The sequence below is a fragment of the Anguilla anguilla genome, chromosome 7 (assembly GCF_013347855.1).
Source record: "Anguilla anguilla isolate fAngAng1 chromosome 7, fAngAng1.pri, whole genome shotgun sequence".
Taxonomy (NCBI): Eukaryota; Metazoa; Chordata; class Actinopteri; order Anguilliformes; family Anguillidae; genus Anguilla; species Anguilla anguilla.
The window spans coordinates 14,525,720-14,545,630 of NC_049207.1; the positions used below are offsets into that span (position 1 = coordinate 14,525,720).

Consider the following 19,911-nt stretch of genomic DNA (forward strand, 5'->3'; position numbering starts at 1 on the left):
CATCAAGATAGCTAGGTCATGATCTGGTCTCTTCATCCCAAATTATGAACGGTAAATATACTCTGATCATAACGATTTTCTGATTATCACATTTTCCTTGATGCAGTTGTCAGGAGCTTATTTTGATATTTTTAGATGTTTTCGGGGGACTGAATGAATTTCACAAAAGAATGCCCCGTTCTCCAGTAGCCCTTCGCCACTGCTTTCTTCACTAACAGGAACACTCTGTATACTTAAACTATTCCAGCAGGGCGGATTTCAAGGAATGTGTGACTAATGAAATGCCTACACGGTTTTCTATATTATGTTAGTGCATTTTTTTATTAAACAGATATTTATATTTGTTATAAAAATGCTAACTACAAATTAAGATCATTATTTCACTTGCTTCAGTAGTCCAAGACCTTTAAAATCTTGCACATTTCTTGGATAATGGTTACCCGACATGCTATAAATCAGGTTTATTCCATAGAAATTGGAAATAAACGTCTTTTCAACCATCACATGGAAGGATAGTCAGTGTATCAATATGCAATAATTCTATTTTTGAAGTAGCTCAATTATGAGGAAATGGTGGAGATCGTGACCAGAGCGGTTGTTGAGTCTACCCCACACAGCGCTGCTTTCGGCACGGGGCGTGGGTATCTCGCTGCAGTCCAATCGCCTGGAACGCTACTGACTACAGCTCGCTCAGTGCCTGTTCTGAGCTCAAAATGGGACTCGAAAAGGAAAAATCTGAAACAAGTGTCATTATGAGTGAAGATGAGTTCAGTCGATCAATTGATCCTTTTCTGGCCAAAAAGGAGAAAGCAATCTCGTCAGGTCCGGATCGAGATCCGCATCAAATTAACGAGCACCTAAAGGTAAATTGAGAGCATGCGTATGACGGGCGGGGTGCAAAAGTAGCTCGTTGAAGCTGTAGCCCGTAGCCTTTAGGCTACTATGTTGAGTGAGACTTAATTTGTATAGCCTAGTGAATCTTTTTCTACGTTTTTTTTTTTTATCACTTTCGATTTTGAAAGAAACGTGTATCACAATAATAAGAATAACACATAGCCTAGTTCAATAAATGATGGGGTTTATAAATGTTGTACCAACTGTCCAGGATTGTCGAACAGGTAAACTTAATAAGTGAGAGTGTGCCAGATATCTTTTCGCAGTTGCAAGATAACCTGAGCGCCGACCTGAATGCACTGTTTTTGTGTGATGTGTGTTGCCTTGCTTGAGGTCCTTTGGGAAGGTGCCGTTTCAAAACATTCTGTCTTGTTCACAGGTTGGGTTTGACGATGTCATCGGTGAACCAAGCAGCACTCACAGTTTTGACAAAGTGTGGATCGGAAGTCACGCTGTGTTTGAGTTGGTTAAATATGCCTTCTATCGACTACTGACCACGCTGCTTGCTATTCCAATGTCTTTCGTTGCCGGAATTCTCTTCGCAATCCTCAGCTGTATACATATTTGGTATGGGCATTGCATGCTCTTATTTTAGTCTAGACTAGTACATGTTTTCGACAGTCTCGTTCGCTACCTGTTTACATTGGCACATAATTAAATGGAGACCCACGAGTCTGGCATTGGTACATGCAGTTCACTTGTCAGTTTTAACATTTAACATTAAATTTTAGATCATTAATCGTAAAATAAACGGGTTAACACTCCAGAGAAATTTTCGACTTTAAAAGTCCGTTGGCATTCGCTAAGCAAGTGGCAGTAATGCAGAGACCATTTTAAATGAGTGAAAATGGAAAATATTTCATGGGAGTGTTGAGGAATGTCCTGCTCCACAAACAAGGGGAAAGGGGAGTGTTTTAAATTCCAGAATGTTTGCACTCTTATCTGACTTAATGGCAACATGTTTTTTTTAATCTGTAACTATTCATTGGATATTACAGCAGCATTGAACATTGTATTGTTGGTAGGCAGTGTTATTTCAATGTGAATTAGATTGTTCAGCTTTCATTCCTTTTTCTGTCAGGATTGTGATTCCAGCGGTACAAGGCTGTATGATGGTCTTGCCCTCAGTCCAAACCATCTGGAGGAGTTTGATGGACACCTTTATTGCTCCTCTCTTCCACAGCATGGGCAGGTGTCTGTCCACCATTAACGTCAAACCCACATACAACTGAAATGAGGATGGCCCACAGGAACACAGAAAGTAACTTTGTTTTGTCATTTGTGACCAAATCTGTTCTTTTCATTCCTTTGTTTTGATGCAGGATGTTTTATTTTAGTTTTACAAAGTCAAATGTAATTGTGACAGCAATCATGTAGCAATCGAGTTAGAAATGTTATTTATGTGCAGTACAATACTGAATAGCTTTTACTTCTTTGATATATTCGTATGGCTGAAATATAGGGTGTTTTGAATATGACATGAAGAGCATACATTACCATATTATATCTGAATGAATATATGCAGCACATTGCTTACTATCTGCAGGCCAGTTTTGAAGGTTAAGATATTTTCATACTACTGTATTGCACCTGAAGTTCTTTAAAAAATATTATTTTATTTAAACTGCATTGCATTTAATTTGATGAAACATTGTTATTATATGAGTTTTAAAAGTGGTATATAACATAGTGGTATATCAATTATGAGGCTAATGACTGAAGAGTAATTTAATGGAAGTGTTTTATGTATGAAAATGTGTGGTTTTTGGTATATTTTCATATAATGTATCGGGTGAGTAATTTATTATTTATGCTATTATATCTTTCATGCTGTTTATTCTGTTTGTCCACCTTTCATTGATACTCATTTTCTAAGTGAAATGTGGATCAACCAGATGTTCTGTAAAACTAAACATCTCTCTTTTTTGTGTTAACTGTTATCTTTCTCATATAATATTTGACTTTTGCCAGTGCCTCTCTGTGATGTATTCTGATGTTTTGTTTCAACTGTTTTGAACATGGCTGCAGGCCAGGAACATGCCTTGAGAATATTTAACAGAATAATCCTAAAACATACCAGATAAATTATCCATAAATATAAGTTATGTACCTAGTGAAAAAGATACTGAAAAAGATATATTGTTCATGAATTTTACTGTATATTGTTATGTATAAACCAGGTTAATGATTTTCATAACAATGTATTATCAACTGTGTTGATAAAAGTTAAAATTTTACATGTTTCCAATGAATTTATTAGAAAACATCATTGGCTTTGAATAGGTACATTGATATCCATTGCTGTGCAATCCAGTGTAAAGATTTCTAATTGATGGGAAGTTTTTGTGAAAGTGTATATTTGGACCTAATAACTAATATATTGTCCAAGGTGGAAATTTGCAGTGCATTGTCTTGGCCAAATAAAGGGTTAATTTTATGTTATGTTATCTGTGTATTTCTGATTCTGTTGACTTCTGTTGAGAGACAGAAGAAATGTTAAGTATGAGAGTGTGAACAATGATAATGCACTGGTATGTGGAATGGTCATATTGCCTGCATAGGTCATGAACTCCATAAGAAACAGCACCACAGAGCATAGCTCATGATTGGGGTTGGGGAGAGCAGACTCCAATCTCAACATGGTTTATTGAGGGAACTGTTAAATCATAACATCTAAGGCATTCTATAAAATGTATATTCATAAAATCCATATCTTGTCCCCCCTGAGGGATTCATACTACAGCAATTGTGTAGATTTATATGTGTATATTTCTGTGCCATGGTTTTAGCTCCACCAAGCAGAGATATATCCAAGGGGAAGTTTGGACCCCCACAAGGATTACAGGGAAATTGTAAGAGTTTGCCCCCCAAAAGGAATTTCTGGCTACACCATTGTCAGTAAGTGCTGAATGCTGTAATAAATTGACACAAGCTGAAAATATTTTTTTGTACGTCTACATTTTAGAAGCACTATCAATTGTCACAAAGAACTTGGCTGAGGAAGCTGTAATATTCCTGTCTTTAAGTTTGTTATACTTGTACGAATGGAATTCTGTTTTGCAGTCATGGTTCATTCATGAGGTAACTCTGAGCCAATAATTCCAATAAGACATATGCCAGTCATTTGTTCACTGGGACACTGCCTGTTTTCAGTGCAGCGTATTTGCATGTTCTTCCTGTATCTCTGGTGTGATCGCATGGTTAAATAGATATTTGCATACCCAGAGGACCTCCTGTTCTGAGTAAGTCTGCAGGTGTGCACCCATCAGTAAAATGCCAACAGGGCCCATATGAAATATATTCCCAGACACAAAAACTGTCATTAAACTGACACTTTTGTGCTTAAAATCAACATTCTAAGCAAAAGTGAAGTATAAATGTATTAAACACAAATTATACAGAAATGCTAACCAGGGCTCTCTTAAAATATATCTGGACGTCCATGGGAGTCATAAATAAATAAAAGGACTGCTTCACAGTAAAGAAACCTGCCACGTATATTAAGGGTTATGATTATTTAATTCACTTCGGTAGGATTTTTTTACTTCAAAAACTTGGCAAATAAGGTAATTTCAATCACAAACAAAAGCAGGACAAAGGTAACAGTAGCACTCTATACACTTCCTGAAATGACAGTTGTATACAGGTGCATTGTAAACTCAGTATGTGATTTCTATATTCAAAAGGAAGCCCTTGGGTGCTGACAACAATGAAAAATGTTCTGTTCAACAAGATCACATACCTGTTTAGAGCTTTTTAAACAGCCACACCCATGTTTTCTCGTACTGGAAAATGTCTGTGGAACGCTGTTCTATGTTGTGACAGAGCATGGAGAGCCCAAGTCATAAAAACAAAGCTGAAATTAATCTATTTTTAAAAAATGATAACTAATAAATCTTACAACTGTTTTATGCTGCAATCATTTATACTCAAAATGTCCTCTTGACCTGCCATAACCTTTTTTCTCCTAGCTGACAGCATGGCCCCATAAAATGAGATGGTTCAGTCAGGTTTAGGTTTTGCATATAGTCTTTGCATGTACATTAGACTATTAGAATATCTGAACTTTAAAAACAGATTACACTATTTGGGCATGGTGGGGCACAGTGAGTATTATTTAAGCCAGACATATTTTAACCCTGAGAGTACCTGACAGCTTCCTGTTTTGACGTTTTATGCATTTAGGTGAAATTTCTGACTTTCAATCTTTATTTAATTTTAAACATACAGTATCTGATCAACACCTGAGATTGTGGTGCCAGTCACAATCCTATGACATGAACTATAAACTATATATGGGGACAGCTAACATCCAACATCTCATGCATCTTATCTTCTGGGAAGGCTTTATACTAGATGTTGGAGCATTGCTGCAGGGATTTGTTTCCATTTAGCCAGAATAGCATTAGTGTGGTCAGGCATCAATTAGGCAATTAGGCCTGGCTCACAGTTGGCTTTCCAATTGATCCCGAAGGTGTTGGATAGGGTTGCTATGTGCAGGCCAGACAACGTTGGGGAAGCACAAAATCGTCCAGAATGTGATTGTGTGCTGTAGCATTAAGATTTGCCTTAACTGGAACAAAGGGGCGTCCAGATAGTTTCGGTCATATACTGTATTTTACATGTTTCTGACACCCAGGAGGCATCCTTATCAGATGCCTGAGCCACCTCAAGTGACTCCTTCCACTGCAGAGGAGCAGCAGCTCTACGTTGTGGTCCTCCCAGACGGCTGAGCTCCTCACTGCATGCATGCCAGACACAGAATCTTTGAAATAAAGCATAGAGGACATACAATATAATGCAGATATACCAGTTAATAGGCAATGCTTTGCCCCTCCAGCCAAGATTACCAAAAGTGAAATTGCTGGAGTAGCATTCACGTTCAATGAAGATTCACGTCTGTATTACTGGTAACTCTCAGGTGAATGAGTACACATCAAAACACACGTATTTCAGCGTCAGAAAGATCACACACTGCTCTAACGGCATCTTTAACGGCAGGCCTAAATGGCAAGACTTTCTGTCAAGGTTTCCACGCTACTGACTGACAACAGAGGTAATCCCCACGCCTCCTTGCCTACGCTCGTGCTTCCTTTGTGAAGTTACTGCATTGCCTCGGCACACCAATCAGGTCGCATTCCGGGTTCAGGACACCATGACTGGAGGAGTCCAGGACGAAGGTACAGACGAGGTAAACTGCCTGCTCTAGCCTAATGCACACTTTCGTTTTTTTGTTTCTCAAAAAACGTACGGTGCCCACGGACACTGGTCTGAAGACAGTTTGGCATTTTTTTCCAAGTGGATAAGGTTATGCGTTCGGCACAGTTCGCTGGTCTTGTGACAGTGCTTTGTGGCGGCTTAAGCTTTTTTTTTAATTTTTTTTTTTAAAAACACTTCTTACGTGATCCCTGGTCGAAAGCATCGAAGTTAATGTCTGGAAAGTGTGCAGCATATCATGACTAGAATCGAACAAGATATGTATGAATGTTTAAATATTTACAGAGTACCACTGACCAAAATTAGAATTGAAAGAAGGATTATTTGACACATGCAGATAAAGAACTGTCTATCTGAAACCAATTGTACCTGTCTTGTTGCGCTTGCACAAGCATCCCTTTGCGTGACTTTTAGGTATAAGTACGTGAAATAAAGTTTTAGGAAAGAATTTAGATTTAGAAACTGAGTTTTGTATATTTTCTTTAAATTTATAAAATTGTACTTTTTGATGTGTTATACTGTTTTTGTATTTAGAAAACATTTTTATGGTTTGGAGTGTAGGGTCCAGATTTGAATGAACGGCGTTAGACCACATCTGGAAGATGAGTTTGCGTGTGCATTTTGCGAGCTAGAGATGTTTATTGATGACCCCTTGCGGTAGAACTTAGGGCGCTGCTCCTGATGGGTGTGGTGCGGCTGCCGCTTAAATCTATCCTAGTCAGGGACAGGCTGCAAACTCCTGCTCCGGTCATCCAGCTGCCCGGGCATAACTTTATTCTGCCTCTCTTTTCCTCTTTTTTTGTCCTCAACCGAAATCCCAGGAATTTCTCAAATCACCTTTCATTAGAGACGAAGGAAATATATACAAACCAAACAACAAAAATATGGATAACGACAGCGTGAACGAGAAGACATTTGAAGATGTTCACACTAAAGAAATCGACCTAGTCAACCGGGACCCCAAGCACTTAAATGAAGACGTTGTAAAGGTAAGTCACTTTCCACGTCTGTCTTTATTCAGGGCATAGGAATATTTTATTCTATAGTAGCAACCATTTATGCAAGAAAATAAGTATTGAACCGAATTACGTCACGCGTTATTCTGTATTCATATAGCACGTTTACATTTTCAGTGCCTACTACCCATTTAAATTGAGTTAAAAGTTAAATGCAATTACGTTTCCTCAACAACGTGCGACTTTTTCGTGGTGTGATTGCTTTGCTTTTCAGTTACATTGAACGTAACTCAGTTTGACTTTTAATATAAGGCATTATGGTCACCATAATAAGACTGTGTGATTGCAAATATAGCGCATGTAGTTAAAAAATATCCATATGGTGTTTAATAACACGAACTTACTATTTTAGTCCGTCGTTAATATATTGTCAATATCATGCATACCGTTGAGCCAGTCATTTGAAATGTTAATGGAACAAATTGACAAATTAAATGGTTTAGTACGCGATTGAAATGTTTATGAGCGAGCCCATAAACATTACAAGCACGCTTTGCTTGTGCTGCTCCAAAGTGCCGCACATCTGTTGCGTCCCAGTGCTATTACCAAACGGCATTATAATTCACCTACGCATAGTTCCTATACGGCCAGTTTTGCATTAGGAGACAGGATGTCTTAAAACAGGATGCAGCAAGGGAGCGAAATGCATTGCCTCCAGTCTATGCTTTTCGATTACTACTATAAATGTTGCACACATCCGCCCTCGTTAATCACAAGATTCAAATGTATTAACTGTTGTGCTTGTTTGTTGTAGATTCCCTGAATATTGTGACCTCCTTTCTGTGAAGTGCAATGGGCTTGAGAGCAATAAGCTGATCGCTATTATACTCCTTTAACTTTGACAATGCATCATAGTGTTACGTAAATTCCATCCAGAAAGAAGTGTAGCCTACATGTCTTTAACCTTGCCCAGGGATATGCAAACCAATACAAAAAGGATGTGAGTGTAAAGGATATGTTTAAAAAATGTATATGTTCATACAGGTCTTTTTGAGCACCTGAAAAGAAAGAATGTGGGTAAAACATTGTTATTCTACATTTAGTAATGTCTGCCTTTAATCCATTCACTAGTTAAAAACACTGGACGTGTACAGAGAATGGCCTCTCACAAATGAACTGTGAAATATTATGTTGATGGCAGAAGTCACATGCGACTGCTGGGCCCTGTCTTTCCACTCCTTCTGGTGAATGTTTGTTCCTTGAGTTGATCTGGGGCTCTGGGAGCGGGGTTACCCGCTTGAAGCAGCAACCTTTGCCCTGTGAGGCAAGGGAACACCCTTGCACTTGGGTGAGAGCGAGGGAGCAGGTCTGTGGGATTTCCCTTCCATCCTGGAACATACTCACAATGAGCTACAGGTTGAGAAAACAAAAGGAAGGTCTATCCCCTCTCTGCAGGCTTCCCCTCATCCTGCTCACACTGTGAGCCCTGAGTCAGTCTCTCCATAAGCACTGGGAACAGGATGGCCTGCCTTTACTGACTCTGAGCCAGTTCCTGCATGTGCACTTCCAACCGAATTCATCTCTATTCACTTTTCCTTTTATGAATATGGCCAGCATTTGTGGAGCTAAAGGTCGCTTGGTTACTATGCAGAGACGAAAGCTACTGTTTACTTCATTAATAAGCAAATAGTCCAGTGTGTGCCTCATTTACATCAGCATCAAGAGTGCATCACCTGCATTGTTACTGTTGTCATTTATGGAAGTAATCTGATCTGCATATGTGTATTTGCCATTTGTATAGTTGTATATTTCCTAATTAGGCTTAGGGCATTAGTTATACAGTAAGTACAAGGACAGCACCTCACTGGAGAATCAAACTTGGAACCTTTAGTTTCAGTTCTTGGTTTTTAACCATGTAATTACATTGTTGATTGCCAACATACAGGTAAGATTTGAGTTTGGTAGGCACTGCTCAGAGCTCTCATTAGGGAGAATACTGGACCAGAGTAATACTATGCAGGTCTTGCTCAGTCAACTGGTGTAAGGCACCAGCATCCCCATGCACAGGGAGTTCCTGCAGAGGAGTGGTTGTGTGGGGGAGAAAAAGAAAAATAAGAGAGTGCAGCTGCCACTGCACTAAACTACCAAGGTGCAAATAATCGGTAGCAGCAGCAGATAGGATGAATAGTTCAGCTGCACATGGACTTGACTGAAATGATGTAATCTTTTGTCAGTTTTTTCATACATACATATCAGAGTTTTTGTCAGAGTGTTATGTCGGTGTGGGAGAGTAACGCAACTCAGTGTCTCTCAGTCTTCGCTCCTCACTGCCACATCAGACCTTCACATGCAGCACTCCCCCACAATGCTCCAGTTCTGCTCGTTCTCAGTAACACACTGCAGCTGCAGCCCTTTGTGCCCTGCCACAGAGAGGAGTAAACATTTATACTGAACTTTAAGCAGTGCCATGCGTCTGTTGGATCCAGCTCATCTGTGCAGATCCAAGGGCATAAGGCGCTGGAATGTGGAATACATCTGAAAGTCATCCCCATACAGCAAAGTTTCGTCTTTGGAATAAACTCCCTGGGAGTTAGAATCAACTCAATTTGAGTATGACCATAGTGTGTCACTGAATGGACTCTAGCCCAGAGTTAAACTAACTCTTTTCTGGGAGTTAAATCTTTTAACTCTCTCCAAGAGTTGAAACTGAACTCTTTCGAGGAATTCAATTAATTACTTTAGAAGAATTTGAAATTCATTCCATCACTATCTAACCAATTTAGTCCTGGTCAGGGTCCCAGGAGGGCTGGAGTCTATTCCAGCATGCATTGGACACCCTTGCAAATCCATCACTGGGCACATATACCATTCACTCACATACTCATGAGGGAGTATCCGGAGGTACTCACATGGACCTGGGGAGACATGCAAATTCCACACAAATGCAGCAGTAACTGCTGTCTACTGCACCACTGCACCACCCACTTCATAGATTGTTAAAAGTAATTGCTAGATAATATAGTACCCCTGGCAAATCATAGCTAACATTGTCAACAATTCAGTCTTACCCTGTCATTCTCTCTTTCGCCTGGAGTAAATAACACTACCCTCCTCACTGTTGATTAGAGTCTACCTTGAATTCTACTGAAAACGAGGTCGTAGTGGAGTTAAATTAGGCTCATATATGGCTAATGGCACCGCAAAGAATGGACCCTGAACACAAATTGGAGTACAGGTCGGAACTCCAGAAATCTAATACTTTTACACTTTTAAAAAAATCTAACTCCAGATTTTTGAATCCCAGAAATTTGCTGTGTCGCTGTACAGTCTTCAGTTGACCATTTTTTACAGTCTTGTGTGGCAGTGTGGTGATTGTGACCATAGGGTTTGCAGGTTCAAATTCTATTTCTGTTAAGTGTACCCATGAGCAAGAAACCATGTGGAGCCTGAATATTTCAGTTATACAGCAAGCTGTAGAAATAAATAAAGTACAGAATGTAAGCTATGTAAGTCACCCTGAAAAATTAAGGTTAAAGAAAATGATACTGGCAACCAAGCAAATATACAATTGTCAGGTTTCATGCTATAATGTGAATGCCAATTCGCTGTCAGAACTGTTGCTACCAGATCTTGCTGGATGTGGAATTGGTAATGAGTGGCTCTGTGTTCTCATAGTTGTATGGAATGCTGCTGTGACATTGCGCCCCTTGATGTGTGTATTGACACACTGTTTCTGTTCTTAGCCTGTGCAGAAATTGTTGAATCTTTGTCTACTTTGAGGCATTTTCACCGTCGCTAGAATGAGGCAATGTTTTCAACATAATACCTACATGGTCAATGCTAAAGCCTCGCTTAGTTAGAGCTCTCATGACCAGTATGTTGTAGTTACAGTAATATGGACCAATGGGTCTCTGCTAGTGTTTATAATAGTCTCTATTATAAACACTGGTAGCCAGAATGTCTTGTAATTTCAGCCCAGAATGGTTTATCCCAAACCAGATGCCCTTTGTACTTTATGTAATATAAATATTTTAACTTACCAGCATTAAATAGTATTAAATAATAATAATAATAAATAAATGAATTTAATACCACATACCTACCCCCCAAATCTCATCGGCATCTCACCCACACCATCCCCTTCCTTGCCCTGCTCAACAGTAGTGGACACCTTGGCATGCCTCACTGCATTGTATCCCGTATTCAATCGAGCGAGTTTCAGAAACCCAAATCTGCTGTTTTGATGGATTGGGGAAGCCGCCATTTTGGCTGTGGATTTCAAATGAAGATCATTACAGCTTCAAGGAACTGCCATTCAAGTTTTGCCATATGGCATTTGTCTGGATGTTGTAACACAGTATGTGCATTATAGGTAATTCAGGGAAGTCAGTAATACTTCTTTTCATTTTGGGATTGGATTATGGATTATCTAAGGATTTATTTATTTGTTTATGGACTTTGTTACTGGGGAATCTCACAATAATGCACACAGTCCTATCAGTTATATAACTGTACCAAAATGGAAATTCCTATGAGTAATCTTGTCATTCCGGTACTGCATGTAAATGAATGAAATAAACAGCAGCCAAAGAAAAAAGAACTTGTAGCTCATTTACGTCTACATCTGATATATTACTGTTGAGCATTATTAGTGTCACATGAATTACTGTGTATGTGTGTGTGTGTGTGTGTGCGCGTGTGTGTGTATATGTGTGTGTTTCCAATAAATCACCAGCCCCTGAGTTCCAGTGAACTCCTGGGCACATGCAAGCAAGATGGAATGTTGGTGATTGGTCAGGCCTATTTGTTTAAAGGATGCAAGGTTTACCTTTCTGAGAGAACAGTTTTCTCCTTCAGTGTTGAGTGAAAGAAGCTGCCCTTATGTCTTCATCTCAGCCGTTTCCTTGTGGGGAATGACTGCTAGGAACAGTTTTGTCTCCAGCGTGGTGTGTTCCTGTTATAGCCACAGCCCATATATATATATATATATATATATATATATATATAGCTTTGCTTCTGATAGTTGCTACATCTTGCAGAAAAGTGTCTTAATGAGGTCTGATCTTTTACCTTCAGATGAGGCTCTGTCTTCAATGATGGAAACTTCATTGTGTCTATTGCTGCACTACTTCATATGGAAAGTGACTGCATGTAGTTTAACTGGGAAAAACAAACATCTATATATTTGGTGACCTTTTCTTTTTTTTGCAAAAAAAAAAAGAGATTTAGAAATAATTTAGCACTTCTAAATTGAATGTTTTGGTCAGTGTTTTCCACAATCTGTCTGTATGGTAATTAAATCAAAGTCATGTTGCATTGATTGCTCACAATGTGTTTATCAGTAGGTTTTGAATAGCAATGATGAATAAATTACAATAAAACGTTCCCCCCCCCCCCATTTCATCTCATCCGACTCCAGGTGGACTTTGAGGATGTCATCGCTGAACCTCCTGGCACCTACAGCTTCGATGGCGTGTGGAAGGCCAGCTTCACCACATTCACGGTGACCAAGTACTGGTTCTACCGGCTTCTGACAGCACTGGTGGGCATCCCGCTGGCGCTGGTGTGGGGCATCTTCTTCGCCATCCTGTCCTTCCTGCACATCTGGGCCGTGGTGCCGTGCATCAAGAGCTACCTGATCGAGATCCACTGCCTGAGCCGGGTCTACTCCATCTGCATCCACACCTTCTGCGACCCCTTCTTCGAGGCCATGGGCAAGTGCTTCAGCAACATCCACGTGCGCGCGGTCAAGGAGGTGTAGGACCAAGCGGAGGATGAGGAGGAGGAGGAGGAGGACGAAGAGGGGGCGTGTCATTTCAGGGGTGGGGTTGGAGGGGAGTTGAGGATGGGGCAGACCGCAGGGCCAGGGAAAAACACCACCCCCATTCAGAAAAATCGGTGACCTTTCCAAAAGCCATGGGATTCTTTTCTCAGTGTAGCGAACAGGGGCTCAGAACAACAAAAAAATAAATAAAAATTAAAACTTTTCATCCTCTTCCTCATTCTTTGACCATTCTTCTCCTCACTGCAGGCCTGTGCCGGCCTTCCATGGCAGCCTTTCCTGACCACCGTGTCAATGTGGTCATGTGTAAAAGTGGCCATGTTGTCTTTATTCGTGTGCTCACTCATTCCATTGTCCTGCCGTTTGTATGAGGCCTCTCGCTGCTGTGGGTCACGGTCAGCTGTCCAGAGCATTTTGTTTGTTTGGCTCTCGCTGTCTGCAGAGCCGTAGTGTATGTGTGCTGCCTGGGGCCACTGAATTTGGGGTTGGGGGTGGGGTGGGGTTTGTTGTTGTAAACTTTGTGTGAACGCCCCGTCAAAACGGCCCACCTGCTGCATACCTGGGCCATTCCGTTATAATCAGACAGACACGCAACCGAGCCACGTGTGGACTCAGTGTTTCCTCATGTCGAGAAGACACCCCCGGTTAGCCACAACTTGCGTCCAAATAAAATGTATTCATTTGCAGAGGAGAGGAGTGTGAACATTCTCATTTTTATTTTTAATCCCGTGAATTGTCAGCTAAGCTGCTTGACCACACCAGCAATTCACACTGTGTGGACTGTGTTACAGATGACATCATCACTGTAAAGATGAGTTAAATCATCCTCTAGCTGGATTCTCCAGAGATGAACTCTGGATCTTAATTATTGAGCTTTAAACATTTTTATGTAGACATGAGTGGAAATTCGCTGTATTTCATAGCCAATGTAATCCATAACATATATTTGTCTCTTGGCCTGTAGGTCACAGATGGACAAACACTGGTTAATTTCTGGCAGCAAAACAAATTAAAAGTCACCTCCCATCCCCCACATACACACACTGTTGAGACTCAATTCAGGGGGGTCGTTTTATACTGACATCAGTTCACTATGGAGGTGGGGGGTGGCATTTTATAACACTAACTCATTTTACTTTGTTTACATGCTATTTCTGAAGATGGTTATTTCACAATGCTTGAGGATGGTTATTCACTTTTAATAGGTCATATTTTATATGTTATGAGTTTCCTTTTGCTGCTTTCACTGTATAACTGACATCACGCTGATCACATTAAACCAATTTAACCGGCTCTTTTTCTTCTGTCTTTGTTTCTCATTGGTTCCTGATAAAAGACAAAAACAAACTACTTTATGTTGGGCCAGTTTTTCATTTTTATCATTCATTGTGTTTACTATTATAATGGAGGGAAGCAAGGGAAAAATTCATCATCAATCCATATGTTGCTAGTTATGTTTTTTGTGATAGTAAACTAAGCAAATGTGGCTTGATTTGTTTTTGGAAGTTATGGAGAATATCTTCTTTAAAATGCTGTAATGCTTAGTAAAACCAGTTTTCCAATTAAGCACTATAATTCAATTCTGATCAGTCATTTCAGCAACATCTCATAGATCTCTTTGACTTTTCAATGAACTATGAGAATTTGAAACTAGGGAGATCATGGCTACATACACTTTTTGATGGTACAGTTTTAAAGACAGGAACACTGAAATGCTAAATTACTAGATAGAGGACAAGTATCTGCAGATGTGTAATGATGGATTTCAAAACTATAAAGATAATAATATGTATCTGAAGGCATGAATACCAAGCACAGTTTTTCTACTGCATACAATTTTCTACTGCATGCAGAGTAGCTTGCCTAAACCTTACAATCACTGTCTTGGAAAACAGGATACTACACATATTGTACATGTGGTATCCTGTTCCTGTATTTGAAAAAGAGTAAAAATACATTTTCCTTTAATTGTTTGAACTGGACACAATCTACAAGTAATTCTTTTAAAATTTTAATCTACCTCTGAATTTGACATTTTTTCAAATGTGTGGTCCAGCTAAAGCACCGGATTTTGGTGCAGCGATACGCTCCACAGTACAGAACGAAGAGTCACATCCTGACCACGCCACTGCCAATGGTATCTGTGAGTCACCCTGTGTGCTATATACAGTAATTAGCCATCACATCGCACAAGAAGGTAGGTTTTGAGAAGGTAGCCACGCCTCTTGTCAATCAGCTCCCTGCAGCCTGCATGCACCAGCTGTGCAAAATGTCTTCTGCTACCGTGGCAACACAGTTCAGCTGGCGGGTTGCAGAGTGAAAAGAAGCAGCAGCTGGTTTTTCACATTTTTGAGAATATGCATGCTAGCCTGCACCCTCCCAGTCTAATGGGAGGACTTTACAACAATGGGACGGCCTTACAGTTGACCAGGCCATCCACGCTGGGGAAAAAATGTATATAAAAATTTGCTTTTGAAAATAATAAAGCATTTGTCAGAATAATGTCTGTCTTTGGAAAATGTGTGTGCATACTGGGTCAAGAAGTTAATTAGCTTTACATTTAGGTCAGCAATCCAGCAGTATGTGGGCTGCATTGTGTGCTCTGAATTGCATTACTGTAGGCCTGCATTGTGTCAGACTGGCTACTTCAGGGGTCTGTGTCTTTCTAACTGAGTATTTTAAAGGCTTTTAAAGCAGGCCAATCAATATAACTCCTCAGCCAAATGACAGTGTTTTATAAATATTGCTGTTCACATAAAAATAAATAGCCATGTCAACGACTCGCATAACCCAGTCTGGTCTGCTTTACAACACTTGCATTGATGCATTTTTCAGCCTGAAGTAAAACATGTACCTTATACTTAATTCAACAAAAAAATGATCGATGGTAAGTTAAAGAAAAACCATTTATTTAGCAGCATGTAGGCAGCTAGAGATCTGTTTGTGTAGGATGTCTTTAGCATGAATTCCTTACATTATACAAAACTCTCAAATGCCAGGTGCTCTGTGCCTTTTCATAATGCGTTTATACATGGTGTGTGCTAGTGCACCTTCCAACATGTTTTTATAATCTACAGATTCTTAAAAGCAAGTTATGTAGGATTGCCTTGTTCTGTCTATATATATATATATATATATATATATATATATATATATATATATATGTATTCTCAGAGACTGTTATTAGCAGATAACATGATTTGGCTGTAAACAGATAAGTAATATATCTCAGGTCAGGTTCAGATGAGTCAGCTAGGGGGTTGTGAGTAGTTTGTAGGGGATTCATGCTGTAGGATGTGCAAAAAAGCATATGAACATTCTTTGGGGTTACAGTACTCTAATACAGCTTGCTATCATGTTTTTCCCATTTTCATTTCCATCCTTTCATGTTAATCAATTTAAGTTGTCTCTTACAATAGACTACTAAGCATTCTCCACATCTGCATAGTAATGAGAGAGCTAGAAAATGAACCATTAACTAAAACATCAGACTCTCCGCCTCCTGAAGTGGACCTCATTTACACGAGTTTCACACATTTATGAATGTAGTACTATTTTAAATATTTAGCAAAATGCATTAAATATTTAGGTAAATGCATGGTACATTGACAAAATATAACATTTCACTTAAAGTTTTAAATATTTATCAAAATGTTTCATACATTTAGCTTAAGATGAATTACATTTAGCTGAAGATTGTATACATTCAAAGTAAATGTATGACATTTGTTGAATGTTGGACAGATTCAGTTAAATGCAACTTTTTTACAAATATTTCATGTGACAAGGGAAACAAGAAATGTATTCTGCCACTGCAGCTGGAGGGAAATTTCCAAAATGTTCAAATTGTGAACAAGAGGAGGAGGGTGACTAAGAACAAACACACCCATTACTGGGGATAACATGGAGGGATAAAGTTGTATAACAAGTTACACTGTAGCCGGGTAGAGTGGTGCTTCTGTTTTTTTGTTTTAAACCCACATACATCCACACTCAAAGCTCTTAAAGACACATTAACATATTTATAGTCTAATAAGTGGTAGCCAGTGTCAAACCCCTTATTTTTATGCATTTCATATTGCCACTCACTGCTGACTACGGCATGTTATTGTATTTCTGTCTGTATATTTTACTGAAATCAGGAAGGTGAGGTTCTGTAGGTCCTGAGCAGCCACCAGCCAGGACATCTGGAATGATGGCGCCATCTGCTGGCAAATTGGAACAGCTGTATGAATCAAAATAAAAGGAAGCGTTGAATGAGCATGAGACAGCTTCTCAGTGAGGATTTTTTTTTTTACCTTAACTTATTCCAGCATAATGCAGATTTGGCTCATCGCTGTATGCCCTGTAATTATTAATTTTGCACATATAGTTTTGTTTCAGTTACAAAACTTTCAGTAGGTAGGACCCAATTGATTTAACCTGTCCGTCTATAATTTCATCAGTTCAAAAATTTTAAAACGTGTTCTAAAGGAATTATTTGTCATACAAAAAATTACAGAAAAGTTAACCATTAGTTGTTCTGTCTGATTAAAAGTCATGGGATGGGAATGTGGAATATTCACTTATTCTTCATGCATACATTGCTTTTTTTGACATAATGTGATCGTAATACAGTAACTGATCATTCAGTAGACGTTAAGCGTCTAATTAAGAACCCTAATCACACCATTAGGAATGAAAACCAACATTCACAATGGATCAAGTTGGGAAACGTATTTTATCAGAAGGAAAGGTGTCATATTTTCTGCACAGGATGATCAAACTACGAGTACAAGTAGTTTTATGTGACATGCTAAAGAGCCAGACAAATAGCATGTAAAAGAAATGAAGCCTGTTTTGGCTACTTCAAATCTCAGGATAAATCAGGCTGACTTGATCACAGTTAATCTTTTAATCTCAAGCACTATCCAGGATTAACATCCCCAGAGTGGTAATTTCCCTTCATTAAGCAGGTAGTCATTTATTTAAAATAATACCAATCCTGTCTCATAGACTACAGTACCACCATCCTCATCACTCTTCACAAACTCTCTCTCTGCCAAATAGGAGTCTAATTGCAGTAGAGATTAACAAGTATGTCTTCAGTTACCTCATCCAGTAAAACCAGAGCATACCAACTAGACCTAGGCTGTGTTCAAAACCGTATACTATCTGTACTTAGTAACCGTACTGACTGTCTTAGTATGTAGTACACAGTACATGCTAACATAGGATGTGGTAATAAGTAGTATGCTACTATGTGGTTTCAAACACAGCCCTAGTCTTTTGACTCATAGTATACCTGTCTAACAACGATGTACCATCCCTCAAGCAATCACCTGTAATTCAAGCCAAAACCGTGCCCCAGCTGTGAAAGACACACCTCCATCAGGAGTCTACTGTTTACTGAAACTTCAGTAAACAGTATCCTCAGTGACTAAATCCTCTAGCCCATCAAGATCACGAGCAAGTAATTACAACAGGTGCCAGGAGCTTCGGCTTGTTTTGTCAAACAGCAAAACCTGGGTCACAAAATATCCGCTTTCATTTTGATTCAGTCAGTAATTCCTCTGATCAAACCTGAGATGGCAAGAAATGAATTCTATATTACATGTTCTGCTCTAGCGTCTATCTGAAGAGTGTGGAGATCCAATCAGTGGCAGACAGGCTAGCAAAGATAGAGAGAACATCATAAAGCACACGTTGACTTTGTGCTGTTTCATGTATCTTTACAAGATCTGGATAAACTTATTTCAGACTTATTACAAGCATATTCATGCAGTATGATAAAATTCTGTTCATATATATATATATATATGAACTTTTATGGCCAGAGTCTACCCTTTTTCAGCTGGATACTTCCAGCAGGGTAAGCCACTATGTTTCAAAGCACATATCTACATCATGTCAAGCTGGTTCCACAAACACAATGTGACAAAGAACATGGCAATGACTTCAGTTACTCCAATGGCCTGCACAGTCCCCTGATATCAATCCTTTGACATGAGGTGGAACAGATTTCCAGCATGAATGTGTGGCCAAACAATTTGCAGGAACTGTGTGATGCTATTGAGTCACCATGGACCAAGATCCCTGAGGATTGGTTCCAGTACCTTGAATCCATGCCATGAAGAATTCAGGCTGTTCTGGAGGCCAAAAGGGGTCCTACTTGGGACTAGGTAGGTGTACCTAATATAGAGGCCTGTATGAATATTTATTTAATTTTTTTCATTGTTTTTCAATGTTCACATCACAAGAACAAGAACCGTGAACATATTGTCAGTGATTTACTCATTTAAAATACAGCTAAGTGAATGTTGTATTGACCAAAGAAGAAGTATGGTCGTTCAAAAAAATTAACAGGAAGAAGACCCTAATGGTTCTGGCATACATCAGCATTTACAATGGCAGGTTCCTCCTGGTCAGCAGTTAACTCAGGTCTGTATCGATGTCCAAGTGATAAATAACTTGAGTGCCCTTGGCTGGTTACTGGTGATATATTGTACAACTGCTAGATTAAAACAGATCAGAAACTGCTGCGCTGTTTATTTGTGTCACTCTTTCCCCCAACAAATCGCACTACACCTTTAATTCCGTAAATAACCCTTTCTGCTGTAGGCCTACATCGGCAGCTTCTTTTCTACAGTGCAGTTCGCGTTTTAGACAGCTGGTGGCAGCAGCAGCAGCAACGACGAATCAATCCAAGTAGGCTACTACTTGGATTGATTCGTCGTTGGACTTTACTTTAATGAAAACATTTATTTAAAAGTGCAGAAAAACAGTAAAGTTACTTTCAAATTTCCAAAATCGAATTCCTTGAATTATGTGATTAACTGTTTAATGGCTGAAATTATTTAGCTTGTAATATGAACAACGCTGTAGGCTACGTGTGAAAATAATTGAGTGTATACTTGAGTGCAAATAGTACATTTCCTGTACAAATAAATCTGAAGCGTTTTCCACCTTGCGCATTTAGTGGAGAGTGGATGCATGGCATATTTGGAGAACATGCAATGTTCTTCCAGATTCACTTACCAGTAATGATGACATAGTAATGTGAGGTTGACCACAGCAGTAATA

General features: G+C 39.3%; 2 protein-coding genes across 3 annotated transcripts; both read left to right on the forward strand.

Annotated features, from left to right (window-relative positions):
- The first annotated feature begins 607 nt into the window (after nt 1-607).
- cav2 (caveolin 2) lies at nt 608-3,336 on the forward strand. 2 transcript variants are annotated; one of them, XM_035424658.1, is made up of 3 exons: nt 608-863; nt 1,274-1,461; nt 1,976-3,336. In XM_035424658.1, the coding sequence occupies exons 1-3, from the start codon at nt 714-716 to the stop codon at nt 2,124-2,126; spliced, it is 489 nt and encodes a 162-aa protein (XP_035280549.1). In that variant the 5' UTR covers nt 608-713; the 3' UTR covers nt 2,127-3,336. The 2 variants fall into 2 exon arrangements, with proteins under 2 accessions (XP_035280549.1, XP_035280551.1); XM_035424660.1 differs by lacking the exon at nt 608-863 and adding an exon at nt 887-1,118.
- A 2,602-nt stretch (nt 3,337-5,938) lies between these two features.
- Nucleotides 5,939-14,142, forward strand: cav1 (caveolin 1). The gene is made up of 3 exons (XM_035425474.1): nt 5,939-6,085; nt 6,933-7,100; nt 12,487-14,142. The coding sequence occupies exons 1-3, from the start codon at nt 6,050-6,052 to the stop codon at nt 12,826-12,828; spliced, it is 546 nt and encodes a 181-aa protein (XP_035281365.1). The 5' UTR covers nt 5,939-6,049; the 3' UTR covers nt 12,829-14,142.
- Nucleotides 14,143-19,911: the final 5,769 nt, after the last annotated feature.